The sequence below is a fragment of the Notothenia rossii genome (genome assembly GCF_949606895.1).
Source record: "Notothenia rossii genome assembly, chromosome: 5".
NCBI lineage: Eukaryota > Metazoa > Chordata > Actinopteri > Perciformes > Nototheniidae > Notothenia > Notothenia rossii.
In genome coordinates, this window is record NC_136903.1 from 82,692,473 (window position 1) to 82,713,007 (window position 20,535).

At 44.0% G+C, this 20,535-nt stretch overlaps 1 protein-coding gene across 1 annotated transcript in view; it reads right to left on the bottom strand.

Annotated features, from left to right (window-relative positions):
* Positions 1 to 19,308, bottom strand: part of lrig1 (leucine-rich repeats and immunoglobulin-like domains 1) — a 35,825-nt gene extending 16,517 nt beyond the window's left edge. Inside the window, exons 1-3 of the mRNA XM_079681628.1 lie at positions 18,691 to 19,308; positions 7,257 to 7,328; positions 6,353 to 6,427 (exon numbers count right to left, since the gene is read on the bottom strand). Of these exons, the coding sequence (XP_079537754.1) occupies positions 6,353 to 6,427; positions 7,257 to 7,328; positions 18,691 to 18,893 (350 nt within the window). The 5' untranslated portion in view covers positions 18,894 to 19,308. The remainder of the gene's footprint in view (positions 1 to 6,352; positions 6,428 to 7,256; positions 7,329 to 18,690) is intronic.
* Between the last annotated feature and the right edge of the window lie 1,227 nt (positions 19,309 to 20,535).

Consider the following 20,535-nt stretch of genomic DNA (forward strand, 5'->3'; position numbering starts at 1 on the left):
AGCCCAAACACAGCCGTACTCTAGTGCAAACACACTGACAGACATACAGACAGGTGTTTACAGTACATATAGAATATGCAAAGCAGACAAACACTAAACACACACACAGGCATCCATGTTGCTACAGCAGGTCTGTGTCTGTGTAGGCATGTGTGCATACATGAGCGTGATAGCCAGTGTTATCCGAGCACACATGAAAGCCTTTGCCGGGTGACACATTTGACACATGCCTGGGTGCTAACTAGGGATGGGAATTTCATTTGGTATCACTTTCATTTACCCGACTGGTCTAAAAAAAAAAAAACTAAAAAAGTCACGACTAACGAGTGAGAGAGTAGCTCTTTTCACATAGACTATTAAAAGAGGGCATGTTATTCTGCGTCGTATAAAGGGTACGAGCACAGATTGGGGGACAGTGTTGTTCCGACCCTTACCCTCTGCCCGCCACAGAGATAGTCACAGAGCTGAACAGGGACAGCCGGCATGGCAGGATATCTTAAGTGTATTACAGCGATCTCTATGTAAAACGGGTTAGTGGAAAGCCAAGAAAGAGAGCGTATAAATATATAAATATTCATGTGAAAGCTACAAATGAAGTCTGTTCTTGAGCTGTTGGTTTTAAGCAAGATGTGGTATTTAAATCTCTTCTGTTCCCCAAGGCCATGCGATTATGCCCACATGTCCCAACATGGAGCAGTCCTAAATGGGTCCAAACCTGATGATCCACACTGATGACCCAAAGTCAAGCCATTCCCACAATATGCAGGCATGAGACACAACAGGCAGTGTGTCTATGACCTGCATCACAAGCCGATTCAACTGTATGGTAAGATCAATTACCTCCACCAATAGAGAGTTTGACAGCATGTGAAAATGACTTGACAAAAGACTTCCTTCGTTCTAAAGTTCAGAGATTGTTCTCTTGACTTTTCAGCAAGGTGTGTGTACGAGTGTGTGACAGAGAGAGCCAGAGGGAAAGAGACAGAGAGAGAGAGAGCAGGTGTTCCACCAGTCAAACTCGTCAAAACAAGGTCAGTCCCTCCTTCCTGCTTCCTTTCTAGCCTTCAGCCAGGACACACACACACACACACACACACACACACACACACACACACACACACACACACACACACACACACACACACACACACACACACACACACACACACACACACACACACACACACACACACACACACACACACACACACACACACACACACACACACACACACACACACACACACACACACACACACACACACACACACACACACACACACACACACACACACACACACACACACACACACACACAGATATTCATTGGTGTCTGAGCGGAGGAGGGGTCACACCACAGTGGCCCACCTGAATAAACAGTGGCAGAAATGGTTAAGAATGAGCCATGCAAACACACACACACACACACACACACACACACACACACACACACACACACACACACACACACACACACACACACACACACACACACACACACACACACACACACACACACACACACACACACACACACACACACACACACACACACACACACACACACACACACACAGCACAAATAACAGACGCACACATGGGACAGAGCAACAGACAGTGGCTACAGTGAGCCTGAGCAAAGAGGGGAGGGAAAGAATGGGGGAGGGAAAGAATGGGGGAGGAGAAAGAGAGGGGGGAGATGAAGGGGTGAGGAGGGGTCAACAGCTGGTGACCTTTGATGGGAAAAACAGATCAGTCTCAAACTAGTGGGAGAGGCCGACCTCCCTCACTCGTTCTCTCGCTCCGTTCTCCTTTACACCACTCAACCCAGATCCTCTCTCTCTCTCCCTCCCAAAGTCAGGGCCCAGCTGTGTGTGAGAGACGGCTAAAGCCTTGTCGCGTTTGAAGTCCGCGCATACAATAGTAGCGTTTATAAAATCTGATTATCATACGGCCGGTGACATTTCTGATAAAGACGAGCCCGGCTCACCCTCGTTCCCTTTGATGTCCGGGGGCCTTATTCGCCTTGATTCCACTTAATTCCAAATCTCATTACCCTGCCCCATTGACCATCTGATTAGCATGAGCCCGGCTCATTTTGACACTTCTTTTGATGCATGGAAAGTGCAACAGCGGTTTACACTAGCGAGCCCATTCCACAGTTTCCAGTGTCATCTCTGGAGCCGAATGTTTGGCCCGTCCCTCGCGTTTGAAGCCGGCGGTGGGGACAAAAGGAGATTTATTTCAAAATCAGATCATCCAGCGGGCCATATGATTTCTATCCCGAGCTGTTTTAAAGAAGCGCTTTGATGTCGGCTGGCCCGGCGATGAGCACAATGGGAAAGTTTGTGCTGCTCTGCTGTCACTTTGACACTGTGTTTTTAAAACTGTTGCTTTTTTTTTGAGCATCCTGCTGAGGCATTCTGGGAGTCTGCGGGATGGCACTGGGCTCACCAAGTGCATTGTGGGAGCCTGGCATTTGGTTGGTTTGTCCTGTGACTTTTTATTTTAAGAGTGTTGTTGATGATATGTTTCTGTTGTGATGGATCTATGATAGTTTAAAAGTTTCAACTGCAGTTCTTCAATCATAAAGTCAGGCTTATCTGTATCTAATGAATTCCAGGAGAACGGCAGTAATCAAAAAGAACTGCTGGACATGTCAGTTTAAGGAAGGGGATGAAAGCTACAGGAAGCGGAGAACAGGCCAAATAAAAGTCACTTCTCAACCAAGCATGAGATTAAAAACAAAGAGAAAAGGGAAGCAGGGAAAATAAGTCCAGCTCACTCCTTCTTCTTTAGCCCTACTCCTTTAGTTTTATTTTAATAGTACTGAGCTATTTTATATTTTCCTATATGGGGCGCGTCCACAGGAGTGAGTCGGCTTCTTTGTAAGTGTCAGCTCTCGGAGATTCTGAGTCAGATAGCTTCAAATATCAATGTGCTGATAACATTTCAGTCTGATGATTATCTTTGTAAAAGTTAAAAATGAGCAACCCTGACAGCTGCTGGATTGAAATAAAAATCTTCAAGTCATATTTAGTACCATTACTAATAGAAATGATGATAAACGTCTATAAAGAGTTTGTTAGCATCACAGGTTAAATGCAACCATATTTATTTTTGAAACGTCTCTCTCTAAAAAGTGTCTCACTTATTTCAAGGTGTTTTATTGAGTCCGGCGTGTGGCAAAGTAGGATGATTGCAGTAATTAAAACCAAAAATATACGATTACAATGTTTTAACTTTTCCCCAGTACCGCCCGTCACCGCAGGAATTCACTCAATTGAACAATTAGAATGCCAGAAATCGTGGAAACTTGCCGTTTAACATCAGCACACTGATACACTCGTGTAACCGCAACCTCAGCCGGGTTTACTTTGGGATAAGGGTCTGAAGACAGATTCTCCGTCCGTCCGCGTGTGTGTGTGTGTGTGTGTGTGTGTGTGTGTGTGTGTGTGTGTGTGTGTGTGTGTGTGTGTTAACCAGTGTCTCGCACAAACTTCTAGTCAGACGACATTCCAGACGAACTCCACCAATGGCACAGAAACACTCCAGTCTCACACACACAGTCTCACAACGGAGTGCTTGATGGTTGGCGAGGGGGAAGCTGAGCATTGCATTTTGGGAATAACCCCAACGGCCCGTCCACACAGCAGCGTTAAAAAAATCTTGAAAATCTTGGAGGTGGGCGTGTCTGAAAGCTTGGGGATTTTTTGCGAGCAACGCGACCAACAACCAATCACATGAATCTCCCGCCCCGACATACAAAGCAATAAACCCCGGGGATTTTATGCGAGCAATATATATATATATATATATATATATATATAAAATCCCCAAACAGGCGAAAACCTACCAGTTTCACCCACTGTCTCTGCCACCTCCCTCCATGCCTGGTTCCTCCGGTTTGTATCCCGGTAAATAGTTACTGGTCGTAAAGAACCGGGTGATTTGCTACCGTAATTTCTCGTTTGGAATATGAGGAAATGAACTCCCATGTCTCTCCCAGCTTACACGCGGTTTGATTGGCTAGTGCTTTTACTCTCAGATTTGCATAAACGGGATTTGATTGGCTGACGCTTCCACCTCAGCTTCAAAAGTTGAACATTGCTTAAAGTTTGAATCCTGAAAATCTAGGAAATCCTGGAAATCTTCGCTTTGCTTCCCCACAATGCAGTTCGGCGAAAAGCGAGGCAAAGTGACGTCACCCCATTCAAAGTCAATGGGCAGAAGCGTTGGAAGATTTTTTTAACGCTGCTGTGTGGACGGGCCGTAAGCATGAGCTCGCCTTCTTTCGTACCCTCCTGCTGCCTCCTCCACCATTCCTCTTTCGACATGTTGGTGATGTCACCCTGATCTGACACTACTCACATCCCCCTCCCTCCCTCCCTCCCTATTTTCTCATCCTTCTTCCCCTTCTCACTGTCACCCATTTTACTGTAAGCCATGTGACTGACAGCTGCAGCTGCAAGTGCTTCAGCGGGCCTTCGCTTCAGCTGTTTGGCTTTGTAAAGATCTGACCCTCCCTCCAGCCTCCCGCCTGCAGGCCTTCCCCTAGCAACAGGCCTCACGTCAGGCCAAAAAAAGACACCCCGATCATTTGGAGGATTGGCTCTGCACGGTTTGTGTAAGTTAAGGTGAACTTGCTCCAACTAGAAGAGGAGTTTGGGCTACAGATCAAGACTGATAAGAAACCACATCAACAAAAGCTCAACACTTTTGGAAACAGATGTCAGCGTTGCTTAATCAAACCTCAAATTCCCCTTTAATAACTGTACACAGCTTACAGAAATGGTCTGACCACATAAGTGCATCATAATCAATTCTGAGAAGCGGTCAGATGACACACAGGGAGTGCAAAGGTGTAACTCACCACTGAAAATGATATGACTATGAGCAACATTACAGGAACCAGCAGCTGCACACTTTACCACCAGGCAGTGGGCCGGCATGCTAGCAAGGTGTGAAGAGATGCACAAAGTGAAGCTAGCGGTTAGCACTGCGCTAGCTTGGGGGAGTTTAACTTTCTTGTTTCAGGTTGAGTTAGATGTTAGAATGTTTCCTACTCACAAGTGGAAAAACCTATGGCACGCTGGAAACAACCGTCAACACAACAGATCATACAAATGTGTGTGTGGGTGTAAGTGTGTAATCAGAAACCATGAAGCATCGCCATTTATCTTGTCATAAGAATTGTTATAAGCTTTCCTATCAGCTTAAGCCTTTTGAATTTTTATCTTAGGCCTATTTTGGTGTCACCTTCGTAAGCTGTTCATTGGACTGTGTTTGTTTTGTGGGCCTCGAATTCCTTTAGACATTGTTGAGCATCATAACAACACAGCAAACTGTTGCTACTGAGATAACATTAATGACTTAAATGAAAGTGTTGAAAGAATAATGAGGTCTGCCTTGTGCAAGTATGGTGTTAACCATTTAGGGCGGGTCAGGAGGCGGAGAAGGTTTTCCACCAACTGGAGGATTAGTGGTCATGTACCTGGCTCTTCCAGTCCGCATTTTGAAGATATTGAACCCCTTCTTGCTCTGTATGGCCGATGTATGAACGTGTGCGTGAATGGGTTTGGGTCGGAATGTCATTTAAAAGTGTTTTGAGTGGTCGGACGCTATATAAATACAATCCCATTCAAGTAGCAGTAGCTCAGTAATTATAATTTCATCAACTCAAATGTATCATCCAACTAAAAAAGAACTAGTATCACCATAATCATAAAATGGAACATGAGACCTTTTTAAGCATTTCCCTCAGAGGTAGCATTTACTGTCAACCAGAGTGCAACTTGAATAAAGTCCTCACACAACCTCTTTCCCAGCATGACTTTCCCTCAACGGCGTAAGAACTAAACTGTTGATAAACTACCAACTTGACGTTCGTGACATCCACAAGCGCTCACACGCCCCACCTAAATAAGGCAGTAAATCTGGAGTGAGATGCCAGTCAGTGCAGGCAGTCCCCACAGGCACAGTTTCACAACCGGGAAGCAAGCGAGTTGGAAGTATATACGAGCTGACACTCGGAGCAGCCAGCACTGCTCACTGTAGACACGAGCACATGGCAAGCTAACGAGAGCAGTCAGTTACTTGACCACATACTAATCGCTGAAGACAGAGCTCAATATTTACGCCAACAGAGCCCAAGAGGAGAGATTTCCAATGTAGATCAGTGTAGTACAGTCACATTCATAGCCAACTTCTGCAAAGGCATATGCATCGTCCACACACGTAAAGAGACTATTTCAGGAGCATTTCAAGGAGGTCAATGACCTTAGAATACAGAAACAGAGAGCCAGATCCTTCTGGTACTGTTAGCACCAGAAGCAGTAAAGGAAGTACTTACAGGTAGAGAGATACAGTCTTGGAAGCAGCCTGTCCTAAATCTGGTATAGACGTGAGCTCATTGTGGTCCAGCCGCCTGAAAGGGACAAAGCAGTGGGTTAGAGAACAACAAATACAAATAAAGACATACACAAGAATGATATGTTGTTCTGAGGTGAGAGGACTTCACAGGCATTTTCAAGTAGTCAAAAGTTCTAAAAGTAAAATAATGAAGAGGGCATTTTTACATCTCAAAATCCAGACACTAGCATGGAGCCTGGGTTAAAGCTAAGCTACACCTATGTTAGTGAAGTTTGAATGTCTATACAAAATGTGCATTATACAGTAGCTGAGATGACACAGTGTCCTTGGTGCTATTCCACACTTTTCATGAAGATGGATTCAATCAAAAACTTTCATATCGATTTTCGAATGAAATATCTAACTCACGACTTGTCACTTCTGACGCAGAGCAAGTCATCCTTTTAAAATACCAAAATAACACGGGAGTAAAACAGATGTCCAGGAGCGTATGACCTGCCAGAGATGTCACCAGTGTGTGTATCACCAGTTAGCCTGTGCGTGTGTGTGTATGTGTCTTGTGTACTGGCGCTGAGTGACACAAAGCCAAGCCCTCTCCTCACCGTATAAAATATTTACAAGGCCAGCGTTGGCCACAGTATCGGGTGGTGGAGCGGAGGCTTAATATAGAAAACCACCACTTTATTCTCAATTGGACTTAGTTCAAGGAAATACATACGAGGACGTTACTAGGAAGTAGAGTGCAAACCGTTTGTCAGAATTAAGTCATTGATAAAAACGCTAAAAGAAATTGCCACATTTAGAGCAAACCCTCACAACAAAAAAAAAAAAAAAAGTCCATACACACAGTTCATGGATCATGTATTCTGTCTGTGACTACTTACAGCTCTCTCAGGTTGGGAAGGTTGTCAAAAGCTTCAACATCAATGGAGGTCAGCTTGTTGTGTCCAAGATTTCTGGAAAAAGAGAAGACAAGAGGAGATGTAAATACAAATGTAGTTCAAGTCCTTCAGCGCAGACAAGGATGACATTTAAAAACACGCACAATATCTGTCATAAGTGTTTTTGTATTTGTCATTTTTCACTCGTTTGAATAGAGATCCTGATCGATGACACCAATTATGTCTCCCATTTGACAAACAGCCTCATACGTCCGTATTAAGTATGTCTGAAATCACTGAAGTACATCCATTGGGCTGGCCTTCTAGGAGGGCCGGATCAATACTATCGATACAGAGTGTCTCTCTCTCCTGGCTCACTTTCCAAACATCACCCGCAGGCCATTCATCTGCATTAGTCAATTTGCACTTTAGGCAAACAGTGTATTTAATCGCTGGCACTTGACTTGTACGGAGGCTTATCACCGAGCGACTTGTCCGGTGATATAGTGTTACCACCGTCACAGAGTGGGGAGGAGGGGGTGAACCAACCGAACACTGCATTTTGGATTGAGCTTCCCACGGCACATGAATCAAATGTACTTCACGCACAAACAAGTGCTATCTGTGTCACACACCTCCTGCCCGGCTGGCATGTGGCTGGTCAGTTGGCAGAGAGACGGCTGCAGTGAGAGTGCTGCCTGTGCATTGGGGTTAGGCCAGACGAGACAAAGGGAGCCCACAGCTCCGAGCCGCTCGCCTCCCCGCCCCTCCATCCCTCTGTCCAGACGTGAGAGACGGCCCAGGAATGTTTCACAGGCCTGCTGAGAGTTGGCTGCTTGTTCCCAGACACTGGGGACACTTTTACCTGATGCAACACATTCCTCATCCTCTTGTCCCACTAAAAGACCGCAGAGGGTTCAGGGGCTGAACCCTGTTACTTCATGTCATTAATTCTTCTTTTAAGAGGAAGTAGGCATGGATATTATGGAAGTAAATGTGAGGATGCTGGGTCAGAACCAAAGCAAAGGACTGTAAACGATTTAATACTGTTTATGTCCATCAATCTCAATCTCCACCCCACTTGACAGATTTCCCTTTCTTGTCTTCTGTGTTTGATTGCAGATAATGACAGCCTCGCTCCTTAAATCTTCCTCCCTGCCTGTGTGTGTGTGTGTGTGTGTGTGTGTGTGTGTGTGTGTGTGTGTGTGTGTGTGTGTGTGTGTGTGTGTGTGTGTGTGTGTGTGTGTGTGTGTGTGTGTGTGTGTGTGTGTGTGTGTGTGTGTGTGTGTGTGGTGTGTGCGGGGGTGTGTGTGTGAGGAGATAATAGCAGGGCATGTGTCTAGCCTGCAGGCATTGGCCTGACAGGGAGCTGAGCATGTGTGTTGCTGGATTTGCCAGCTCCACGCAACCTATCTTTCAGTGGATTTATATTAGCAAAAGCCGAGATAATACATGATACTTTTTTAGGTACCACCTCTAATAAGGTTCAAAGCAAGCAGACACTCTAGAGTTGAGTTAGATCCCTGCAGACCACTGATTGATCAGAGAGAACTGTCATTTTTGCGACATGGGACATCCTGAAATGTTTAATTAACCAAGATATCTTTAATATTAAATATGTGTTTGTTCCATTAATCCAGCAAACCTAGGCTGTACAGTTGACGAAAAGCTCACATTTTCTCTTCTGGTTGCCGATAAGGATTCAGCACCGAGAGGGCATTACCAGCATCGAAAACAAAATAGAAAACAAGTACCATTATTGAGGCGGGTCGATCCCAAACTACGCTTTGAAAGCATAGGCCTACGTTAAGGTCATTTACTGGGGAACCTCACATTGCAACCCAGTTCACTGAATCGTTGTACAGGAGGCAATTACCTCGTTATGGTGGAGCTAAGTGAAAAATGACAGCTCTCCAATGGGCCGCCTCTGCCTGGAGGCACATTTATTCACACACACGGCTCAGACAAGATGAACTTGGTAGAGCGGTGTCATCTGGACGAGCAATCTGTAGCTTTTCTCAACCTGCTTTTGGCACAAAAACAGGTTGAGATATTTTAACCAGTGAACCTTGAGTTACAAGCGTATAAAAGATCCATCCAGGGACACCGACTCCAAAGGGGTTTTTTATTTAGCATTTTAAGGTGAAGGAAATTGGCTATGCACATATTCATAGCTCCTCAATCTCAACACTTACAATACAAAACAGGGCCAAACAGAACAAAGGCACGACTAAGAAAGTCACGTTTGAGAGCCAAACCTGCCGTACTGGTGCTAAAGGCCACGGCAACAAACAGAACGGGCCCTTTGTGTGAGTGTGCAAGCATGCATGTGCCTCTTTCTCAGTCACCGATGGTGTTTACACAACTGAGACTTTTCCCCTTCATCTCACTCTCAGCCAGATTTCTTTTCTTGCCTATCAGATTAGATAAGTTTCACAGCTTTTTAACACCTACTGTATGAAGCGATGGTGATAACACGCATTTCCCTCCCTCTACCTTCCCCCCCTCTCTCCTGTGGAAGGAGGGGAGGACTCCAGTGCTAAGTGTGGTTAATGCTTTCCAGAAAGTGACCTTACAATCATGCAGTTTCTGGAAGAAGCCTTGAAACCATTAGAGTTTTGGACTTTGAGAGATGTAGACTCCCCACACTATCAGGAACAAACACACAGAGAGAACAAACCGGCGACCTCCACAGGTTTACGTTATATTATTTAACCAGCCGGGGGAAAATGGGATATATAGAGATGTGAACAGTCGCTGTGATTAACCACGGCAAACACTACAAAGCAGTTTTGTTTAAAGCTTCAAACGCAGCATTCCATTGTACGGTACAACTAGTTTAGACAAATGGGCAGGACTGTTTGAGATTAGTCAGCAGGATCTAAATCAAAAGATCTCTCTGCCAGGTACTTAACCAAAGAAAGTGTGTTATAATTCAAGGCCGCATGTTGAGCCAAATGCTTACTTTCCCACTGAAGTCAAGCCGTTCTGACTGGTGCCAAGCCAGGTGGGCATTTTGTGCATTCTTCTTAAATCATTTGTATTTACTCAAAAGGACCATAAAGCAAATAATGAAAATGTGCAGTCATGGCATTAATCACTTTGTGAAAAATCATATAGTTGTCATATAGTCATATAGTTGTACTGGCGGTACACTCCAAGACAACATTTCTGAAGTTCAAACTACTTGCAAAATATTCACAAATCTAAAAAAACAGGCCCCATTTAACATGAACCATCTGTTCCAAACAGCTCTCGCCAACACTTCAGTTACTGTGTTTAACAAACTGCTTGCCATCAGTGAGCACAAAGGTCAGCATAACCTCTTTCTGTCGGCAGAGCTGGAAACGTGAAACGAGAGGGCCGGTCTGGGATAAAGAGGTGCAGTTACACTTCCACCTTCCAACTCAAAACACCCGCCACAACCCAAACACCTCCCCACACCTTACAAACAATAAACACAAACAGTGAGAGACTGTTAAATATCAAGAAGGAAAATAGCATTGCTGCAAAACAAGAACACCCCAAATAGGCAAATGTCAGAAACAACAAATAATCAACCGCTTGTTGCCCTGAAGCAGTGCCACTAGTTCCAATCAGTGAAAGAATCAACTACTCTGGAGATGAACTCGTCCATCAAGAATAAAAAAACAAGCATTTGGTTATTTCCGGTATGAGGTCTGTTTCCTTTTTCTCTGATGAATGTGCAGAACTCTGGGTTTTCTGAGTGTCTAACAATTGCTACTTGTGATTAGAGCTAAATGAGTAATCAAGAAACAAAAAAGTAAATCAATTTAGACCAAAATGAGGATTAGTCGACTTTGATTTATGGAGCAGATCAGTGGTTTCATTGTGACTTTAAGCGCTTTGTTTCCAAGAAACCTATGAACACATCCCTGGTAAATACAACCACATTGAAAGTGGTGGTTCTGCATGATTCTTTTTATAGGTTTTGATCAGCTAACAGCCCCACGTGTGACCCTAATAACTATTTTTATCTTTTATTTTGCTTTCATAAGCCTCAACAAAAACAGTTGCTCGATCATCTGATAGTCAGCCAACTCTGGGAAAGATACGTAAGCAATCTAAAAAGTTAGCTTCAATCTTGGAAAATAAGTCTTCAAAAGGCTGCCTGACTAAGCAAAGAGTCTGAGGAAGAAAAAGAGGGCTCAGCGCCTGCAATGGAGCGTCATTGTTGGACCATGTAGCTGATCTGACATATAAAACTCATTAAAAGCCTTTAAAAAATAGCTGTGTTATGGCTGCTGTGGGAGTAGAGGAAATCTGGGAGTGCAGGAGTGATGTCATAGCGTATGACACCACTCTTGTAAGTCAGCACTGTGTGTGTGGGAGAGGGGAGATGTGGGGAGGGAGAACGAGCGCAGGGACTTGCACACACACAGAGATACATCATCATTATCTCCCCCTTCGCTATCGTAGACAAATGCAGCGTGAACTTTGCTCGCTCAAAGTGTGAAGTGATGTCAGTGATGAGCCTTCTGTAGTCCAGCCGGGAGACAAAGGCCCTTTAATGTGGTCGATTTCAAAGCATCGTAAAAACTAGTCAAATAATAACCTTAAGTGTCGGAAGGCCAGACACACGCACACACACACACACGCGCACGCACACGCGCACACACACACACACACACACACACACACACACACACACACACACACACACACACACACACACACACACACACACACACACACACACACACACACACACACACACACACACACACACACACACACACACAAACAACACTCTTCCTGTCATTAAGGGCCAGTTTATAGCCAGGCAACTGCAGTGAGAGTGTACACAAAGCCAGCTCCAGGACTCCATTTTACACAGCAGTCAAACAGAGGAAGGAAACAGGCAGAACAATATCTTATCAACTTTGACAAGGATAAAAGCATGAGCCGACAAACAACCTTTCAGTCATAAGTGCGATGATAAATGCGAGGAGCTCAAATCTGAGTGAAGCGCATGATCTTTCAAGGACGAGGGGGATCTTAGGTGCAAGACCAGAGGAGTGGAGCGCTGATGGGATATTTCACCATTTGCATTAGATTCCGAACGCCCCCCCCACACACACACACACACACACACACACACACACACACACACACACACACACACACACACACACACACACACACACACACACACACACACACACACACACACACACACACACACACACACACACACACACACACACACACACACACACACACACACACACACACACACACACACACACACACACACACACACACACACACACACACACACACACACACACACACACACACACACACACACACACACACACACACACACACACACACACACACACACACACACACACACACACACACACACACACACACACACACACACACACACACACACACACACACACACACACACACACACACACACACACACACACACACACACACACACACACACACACACACACACACACACACACACACACACACACACACACACACACACACACACACACACACACACACACACACACACACACACACACACACACACACACACACACACACACACACACACACACACACACACACACACACACACACACACACACACACACACACACACACACACACACACACACACACAGGAGTCTCACCAGCCTTTGAAATCAGTGAGGCTAGGGGGAGCGTGACTCTGTTTCTGAAGTCTTCCAAAGCAGGAAGGCGGGTTACATCTTGGGGCCATGTGCACGGACCATTCTTCACGCTGCTGCTTATGGGCTGACGCATGGGGATGGAGCGGGGCCCTCCAAACAAACAGGGAGAAGGTTGGGGAAAGGGTCTGCAGTAGCCCCTGAGGCACTGTGCCCGACGACGCCAGCCTGGACCCTCCTCGTGAGAGACCAATAACACTATTGTTGTCTCGAGTTTAACACTGGATTACAGTGTGATAACAAAGTGGTTTGTTACAAACAGCGCCACATTGCTTCATCATGAGTAAAAAGGCAATGGCCGTCCCCAATTCATCTGAAAGAACAACATAAATACTGCACGTCTCTTCAGCGTATTGTTTTTGTATCGTGCAGCCAGTTGACCCTACGCTCCCGACTTCAAAGCAAAGCAAAGAACGGTATGATTAGTCAATTTTTCCCCCATTTAATGTTTATTATACTAGCATGGAGCCATTGTCCAATAATTACACTCAATGATGAAAAAAAGGGTTCGAATAATAGACTTCAAATATATGTGAACATGTGGGTGTCTAGACAGTGGAGGTCTAATTTCTACAGAATCAGAAAGTGCAGAGACTAACATGGAGGAGATGTCGAAAATAACCCTGCTCACTTCTCGGAGGACTGGGGAGAAGCTGCTTCACTCGCGCAGAACCTCTCCCTCTCCGTCCAAGTCACGCTTTTTTTTTCTTTCTCCCTAACATCTTCTCCAGATTTCCAAACTCTTACCAGATGTACAGAATTCACAGATGATTCATCGATCAAGCCCACTTTGTAGACACCGACTTTGGGGGAGAGGGAAAGGTGGAAGGGGGAAAAAAAACTTGGCGCCCCAAAGTGTCTTCACAAAAGGGCCATCTATTCTGCTGACTAGATTCCTGGAGAATGACTTGTGGCAGCAGCTGTTTGATTGTCATTAAAGCCAGTGCGAGGCCATGAGCTCACTTCCATGTCTTCATGTAAAAGTCTGACTTTATCAGTTGTTATTGGAGTAAGGGCTCAACCTTTAGCTGGTCCTACTTAATTTGTTCACAGCTAATGTTATGCATGAATCATCTCAGTCGGTTTAAAAGAGGTATCCATTACAACAAAAAATAGATTGCCGCTCGTTTTAAATTTCCATTTCGACACTCACGGTACTTTTACTGTCCGGCTTAACACCGAACAGCCTGATAAGGAAGAGAAAACTTAGAGCAGCAGATTAAAATCTGTGCCAATGATAATATCATCTTAAACCCTTCCAAGTTCTCGAGTTTGACTTTAATCTATCCACAAGGGCTAAGGAAACAATGACAATAAACAAACTTAGTATAATCACTCCCATTACCACAAGATTACAAGGCCGCGTAGCGAGAAATGTGCTAGAAACCACAATGGGCTCGGCCCTGCAGACAGAGTATTTCATCTCTCCCCCAACTGCTGAAATGTTCACCTGTTTAAGCAGAGAGAAGCATTTATGAAGTTCATGGACTTGACCAAATCGGTTAGGGTTAGGGTTAAGGGGGTACTTGGCCAAGATAGAAACACTGTACCACGGTGGTAATTCACTTGAGCTGTGTCTGATAGTGACATACAAGTAGTGACATACAAGCAGACAGTCCTGTAATGTTTCATTTCCTCTGGGTTTTCTCAGTGTGTTACAACATGTGTGACAGTGGTTGAGGTTTCTGACCACCGACAGGACTTTCACCCACCAGAGGAACCAGCCTGAAGGAACCAGCCGCAGCCGCAGCAGCAGCAGACCGTGTCATTGACAAAACACTTCCATGCAGTGGGTGGAAAATATCCTCTAACCTCGCCCCATATTGCCCACAGGCCAGGTGATCTGTGGCCCCACCCTACGCCGACCAATCCGCAACCAGCAAGCAGAGCTCCCGGGCCCCTGTCAGGAAACCGCCAACACAAACCCATTTCCTGAGGGTAGAAGCCAAAACCAACTGCTGGGGGTGGTGTTTACCAATAAGACTGTACTGTGAGGTTTAAGGCTACGACTTGGGGTCGAGTCGCGGAAGAACGTCGGGTGTACACCAAGCGTTATGGCCAGCACGTTGGGAATCTTGGGAAACCACTTGGGAAATGCTTTGGTTACAAAGGGGACCATTCAAGATCAGACTACTTCTTGCTTTTCACCAGAGTTTCTGCAAAGTTAATAATGCAAGGATTTCAACTTCAACAAAGGAAAATTAAGATGAACGTCTTTCTTTAACAATAAATAACAAAAGGATTTTACAGTCCCAGGAGAGAAAGTAGAGGCGCAGGCAGAAAAACAAACAGACACGTATCTGCTTTGTCTCTATCCAGCCACGGCAATCTCAGCCAGCAGAATTAGTAATGTTCATGCTTTTATTAACTCGCAAAATCCCATTACGCCAGTGGCTCTGTGGGTAAAAATGCTTTTTATACACATTACTCTGGCTGCAAATAAGATAAGGCACCACTCCTGAGAGGGAATATGTAACTGTGTGAGAGCAAACTTGCTTTGAATGTTATTAGGCTATTCATCAATCAGAAACAATAGACAGACATCTGAGACTGGGGGTCAGTTTGACAAATGTTAGAAGCACTGGTGTAAAACAGCAACGGATGTTTAAAAAAACATACTTAAAAAGGCAAAGGCCTAAGGACTGAAATGATTTCCTTGCTATGTATCATTAGCTCATTATTATTCCAATAAGTCGTTACTATGTTGCAGTAAATAAGTGTTTTAACCAAACGTAGTCAATCACACTTTTTCCCAACTAACCCTTATCCATCTTATCTCAGTCGGTTTTTTCAGGATTGGCCTCTATATCACTATATTCACTTTTTTAACATCCTCTGGACTTTAAGGATATCTACCAATGGATACATTTTGAAGACCTACCCCCCGAGCTGCCTAACTCCCCTGGTTCTTGGAAAAACATTTGAAAACAAAGCACTCTAAAAGTGACTTAAATACAGTGCATTATGGAACTTTTTTAATGAGGTCCAGATTAAATCCTAACGGCTTTTTAAAGATGCAGATTTTTAAGAACATTACACAAACTTAAGGCATAGAAGTGTCACTTGTAGGGGCATCAAAGGCTACTTCTTTCTAGCTGTACAACGTGCGCTAAAAGCTATAAATACATTTGTCAGTGAGCAATATTATTCCACACCTGCGCTAAACTCCCACATCCTGACATATGATGACTCTCCTTAAGAACTATTTCCCTCTGTAAGCTGCAGTACAAATGCAGGTCCTGAGGTACCACTGCTGTGTTCATTACTGTGATCCCAATTTAAGAGCCTGTATAAAGATAATTGCAGCAAATACATGACAGCGCAATCCTTCTCCACCCACACAAAAAGGGTGGGAAATCTCCATTCATTTTAAGCTGGGTTTATCTTCTCTGCTTGAACTACTGCAAACAGAGAGGATGTGGAACATGCACACATGCTTGTCAAATTCATTTTTGGGGGGTTTGTTCTTTATTAATAAATGCACTCATAGGTGTTTTAGCTACTTGTTGAAGTCAACCTAGGTGACATGTGTTTTCTGTCCCCAATGCTGTCCTCCCTCCCACTACTGCTGCTGCTGCTGCTGCTGCTGCTCCCTCCCTGGGGTAAACATAACAGAGACAGTTGATTTCACACTGATTTAGCTTGGCTCAGATGCCTGAAGGTAGATCTGCACAAACACACTTTGTTTTAAAACCAGACATTTGGCCAACGGACACTCAGTGAGCTCCATTGACCCGATAAGCTATTATTATTGCACTCAGCACTTGCTATATCAACTTTAACTTTCAACAGTACTAGTTCCCCCCTTGTATGAGAATAACTTACACTCACAAGCAGCACCTACATAAATTGTTTTTGCACAGGCAGCACTCTGAAACTGAAATAACTTTCAAAAAGACATGTTAGCCACTCAAGTGGACAGGACTCTGCGAATGGTACCTTATAATGGGATCACACCGGGCCACAAGTGAAATTGTTCATACTTGTCTCTTTGTGTGTAGTAATCATCTGCTAATCTGGCTCGTTTACAGACCCCGAAGGAACTGAGCTGGTTCCCTTTGAGTCACCTGCCAGCGTTACGTGACTATCTCAAGCGGTGTGGAAATATTCAACCTAGGTGTTTTAAAAAGATAATTCAAAGCCATAAAGCCATTCCCTTTGAAAACAACAAGATTGCGGGTCCTTAAATCTTGACCGATAAGGTTTGGCTGAAATAACAGAAGTAGACTCACGTTTTTGAGGTTTCATGCAGCTGTTTCACATGGGACATTTGTCTAATAGTAGTTGTCCTTTGTCCAGGAGAACAGGAGGAGCAGTGTGTGTCTACGTACTTGCATGATAAACAGCGTCTACACTTGAACTTGGCTAAGTGGTGCTTCAGGGCAATGAGGCTACCCGGGCACAAGTGCCGTTATTCATGTTTTTAAAGGACTTTTTTAAAGTTGCATTCCTTACTTCCCAGGGGAAGATAAACTGCCTAACACAGGAACCTGGGAGCCAGAGAAGTCTTTGGGTCTCTGGTCTTTAACCCCACGTTCCCAGAAGAAACACACACAAACAGATGCTGATCATTCTGCAACAAGATGCCCAATTGTCACAGAGGATTCACAAATGTCAATGGCCATTGCAATGTACGGAGGTGAGACAAATTGTTGATTAGGAGGACAGAGAGCTGTGTATTTCTGAAAATCAATTGTCGCAAAAAAGAGGCTTAGCCGTTATGACATGTGTTGCTGATTTTGTTTACTCAGCCTGAGGGGACTGTTTGTTCATTCGAACATTGGAAATGCAAATACATGTTTGGATAGATACAAAAAGCGCACATCTTGTAACGTCTCCTAACTGCAATATAATTCAATTTGTATTCAAAGACACTTGAAACTGATTTTTTTAAAGAATAGTTTAAAAATAATGTTCAAACCAACAGGATACGTTCAAGACACAATACACAGATGTGCCACTATATGTCAATGTGCCCTTGAGCAAGGCATTTAACCTACAACATAAATAATGTCCACAAACACAGTGGTCTATTTTGTGTATGTTTGTTACGCTTTCTGCAGCTATCATTACACCTGTTACAATACATGAGAATACAAGCCTGAATTAAATTAGGCTAACAAGCGTTGACATAGAAAACGGATACTGAAAGGTACATTTGTCCTACAGTCAAACACATAAAGAAACCAGTTTGCCTGTTGTCTTGTTGTGAAATAATAGGTGCTAACTTAATTCATGCATTGCATAAACAATTTGTTATCAAGTTAAAACGTGATGGGTCAGAGCTGTGTGTGCAAACATGGCTTGTGGTTTGTTGTTCCATTAGTTTCCAGAGAGGGGTGCAGGGACCTCCGAGGGGCTATAATGGGGTAAAAGGAGGTCCCACCAGGAACATTTGAAAAACTTAAATGTTACACCTAAAAACTTACTCAAAGTTACTGTTATGAAGAAGGAATACACATGACAACTAGCTCTTCTCATCCTGCAACACTTGATAGACAATTATGCAAATCCTAACCAAATCTTCTCATACGGGATTCCTTCAGAGGAAACCGTATCGAAACATGTCTCGTACGTATTAATACCTTCGTGGTTAAGTTTTCTATGTTTTTACGCACTTTTCGTTTCGTTATAAACATTGTTACCCAGTTATGGGCCGGTCAGTAAATAGGCTAGGTCAAAGTAAGAGCTTTACTTACAAGGAAACAGTCCGGACAGGAAGGTCCAGAGGCGTAGCTGTCAGCTCCAGGTTACTACAGTCCACTGCATCTCCGTCGCAGGTACAGTTCTGGGCACATGGCAAGTCTGAACTCAATCCATAACTGATAAACAGTTCGACCGACAAAATTAAATAAAAAACACATCGAGAAACATATCCAAATCGTCCCAGGGACGCCGCCATTTTGTATCCAGTTTTAATAGCGCGGCCGTTGAGATCTCTCCTCGCACCCACAAACTTGAATATTAATGTCTCTTCGGAAAAACTGGGAGACTTTTAGAGCACATTAATTGTTTTCTTGTGCTACGTGGGCTAGGAGAAACAACTGCAGTGCGGTAGTAAGTTTTCCATCCCAGTAATAAGTCATTTAGGACACAAGTTCCCAGTCCAACTTTCTCCTCTGGTGTCCGACGCGGGCTAAAAAAATCAAAGGTGATTCACAGAACTAGCAAAAGTAGAAGTCGTCCTTAAGTCACATTTAAGTTAAAAAACAGTGTTCATGAAAGTCGTTCATGAAACTACTTTCTTGATAGGATATCTGCTTTTGGTGACATGTTGTTAAAACATGCAACAGCAAAGTGTTAAAGGACACAGTAACTGTTGAAGTTTGAAACTTAGCAAACCGGTTACACGTTGACTTCTCACGGCGTTACAACAAGTCCACTACAAAGTTGTAAATGTAAAATATAAGTTAAGACCCGCGGGAATAGTGCCGAAAACTCCAGCGTTGGTCTCTCAAGCCGATCGCTGCAGATCGTCCATATCTACCCAGCACTTCGCCGCTGTTAGCTGAATAAATCCAACTTTGAAACACACACAGTCCGATCCAGAAGAACTCAGCCGACAGCTTATCAGGTGCAGTCTGCGGTCACAAAATCTCCACGATCCGATTAATAGCAATATAGAGTGCCCCCTCCTTACGAACGTGTAGCACCACCATGAGTTTTTCCCTTTCTTGAGTTACTTTTCCTTTTTTTTCCTGGGAGATCGTTCCGTAGTCCCACGTTGGATGCACAACAGCGATTCCAGGGTCCTCCCCTGGCTCGCAGTGATTGGCTGTTGTGGTTTGCTGGGCGGGTCAAGCCCTCACCTCATTGGTCGATGTGGGTTCTTCGAGTAGGAGAGCCTTTGAACGGCTGTCAGTCAGCGGTGGTTGGCCCCGCCCATGTTTCCCACCCCGGGGTGTGAAACCGCACCGCCACCTCCTCTCACTCTCACTGCTTCTTAAAGAGACAATCACCGGGATCAGGCTCTGTAATCGCATTATAACAAGCCATAATAACGTAATTGGTTTGAATGCCATAATAATTCCATTTAAAGTGTTAGTTAGTAAGACTTAAATCAAGATTTGCATGTAAAAGAAAAAAAGAGAGAGGAAGTAATAAACAGCTTTTCCTCCACGCTTCACACAGGGCATTTGATGAAGAATGCCTACAATTAGTTGGCCTAATTATACCCACACTTTTATTAACATTGCATTTACCACGAGTGAATAATGTTTTAATAGGTGTGCCTTTGCAAAATGATTTTAAACGTACTTATTAGCCATGTCAACAATCCACTGTTCGGTGTAGCACTATGTAACAACTGATTCATTTGATGTGCCCAAGAACTGCTCATTCTGAAGGAATAGTTCACGTTTCATTAACATAATTGATATGGTCAGAGGCGATAGGTTCATCTCAAAAAGGTTGCAACTGCTTTACATCCTCCTTGATGTGAGCCTAAATGAATAACAACTCCAAATGTTTGAACAAATAAGATAAAATTACAGTTGAATATGATATACTTATACTATATAAATAAGGAAAAGGCAAACATTTGT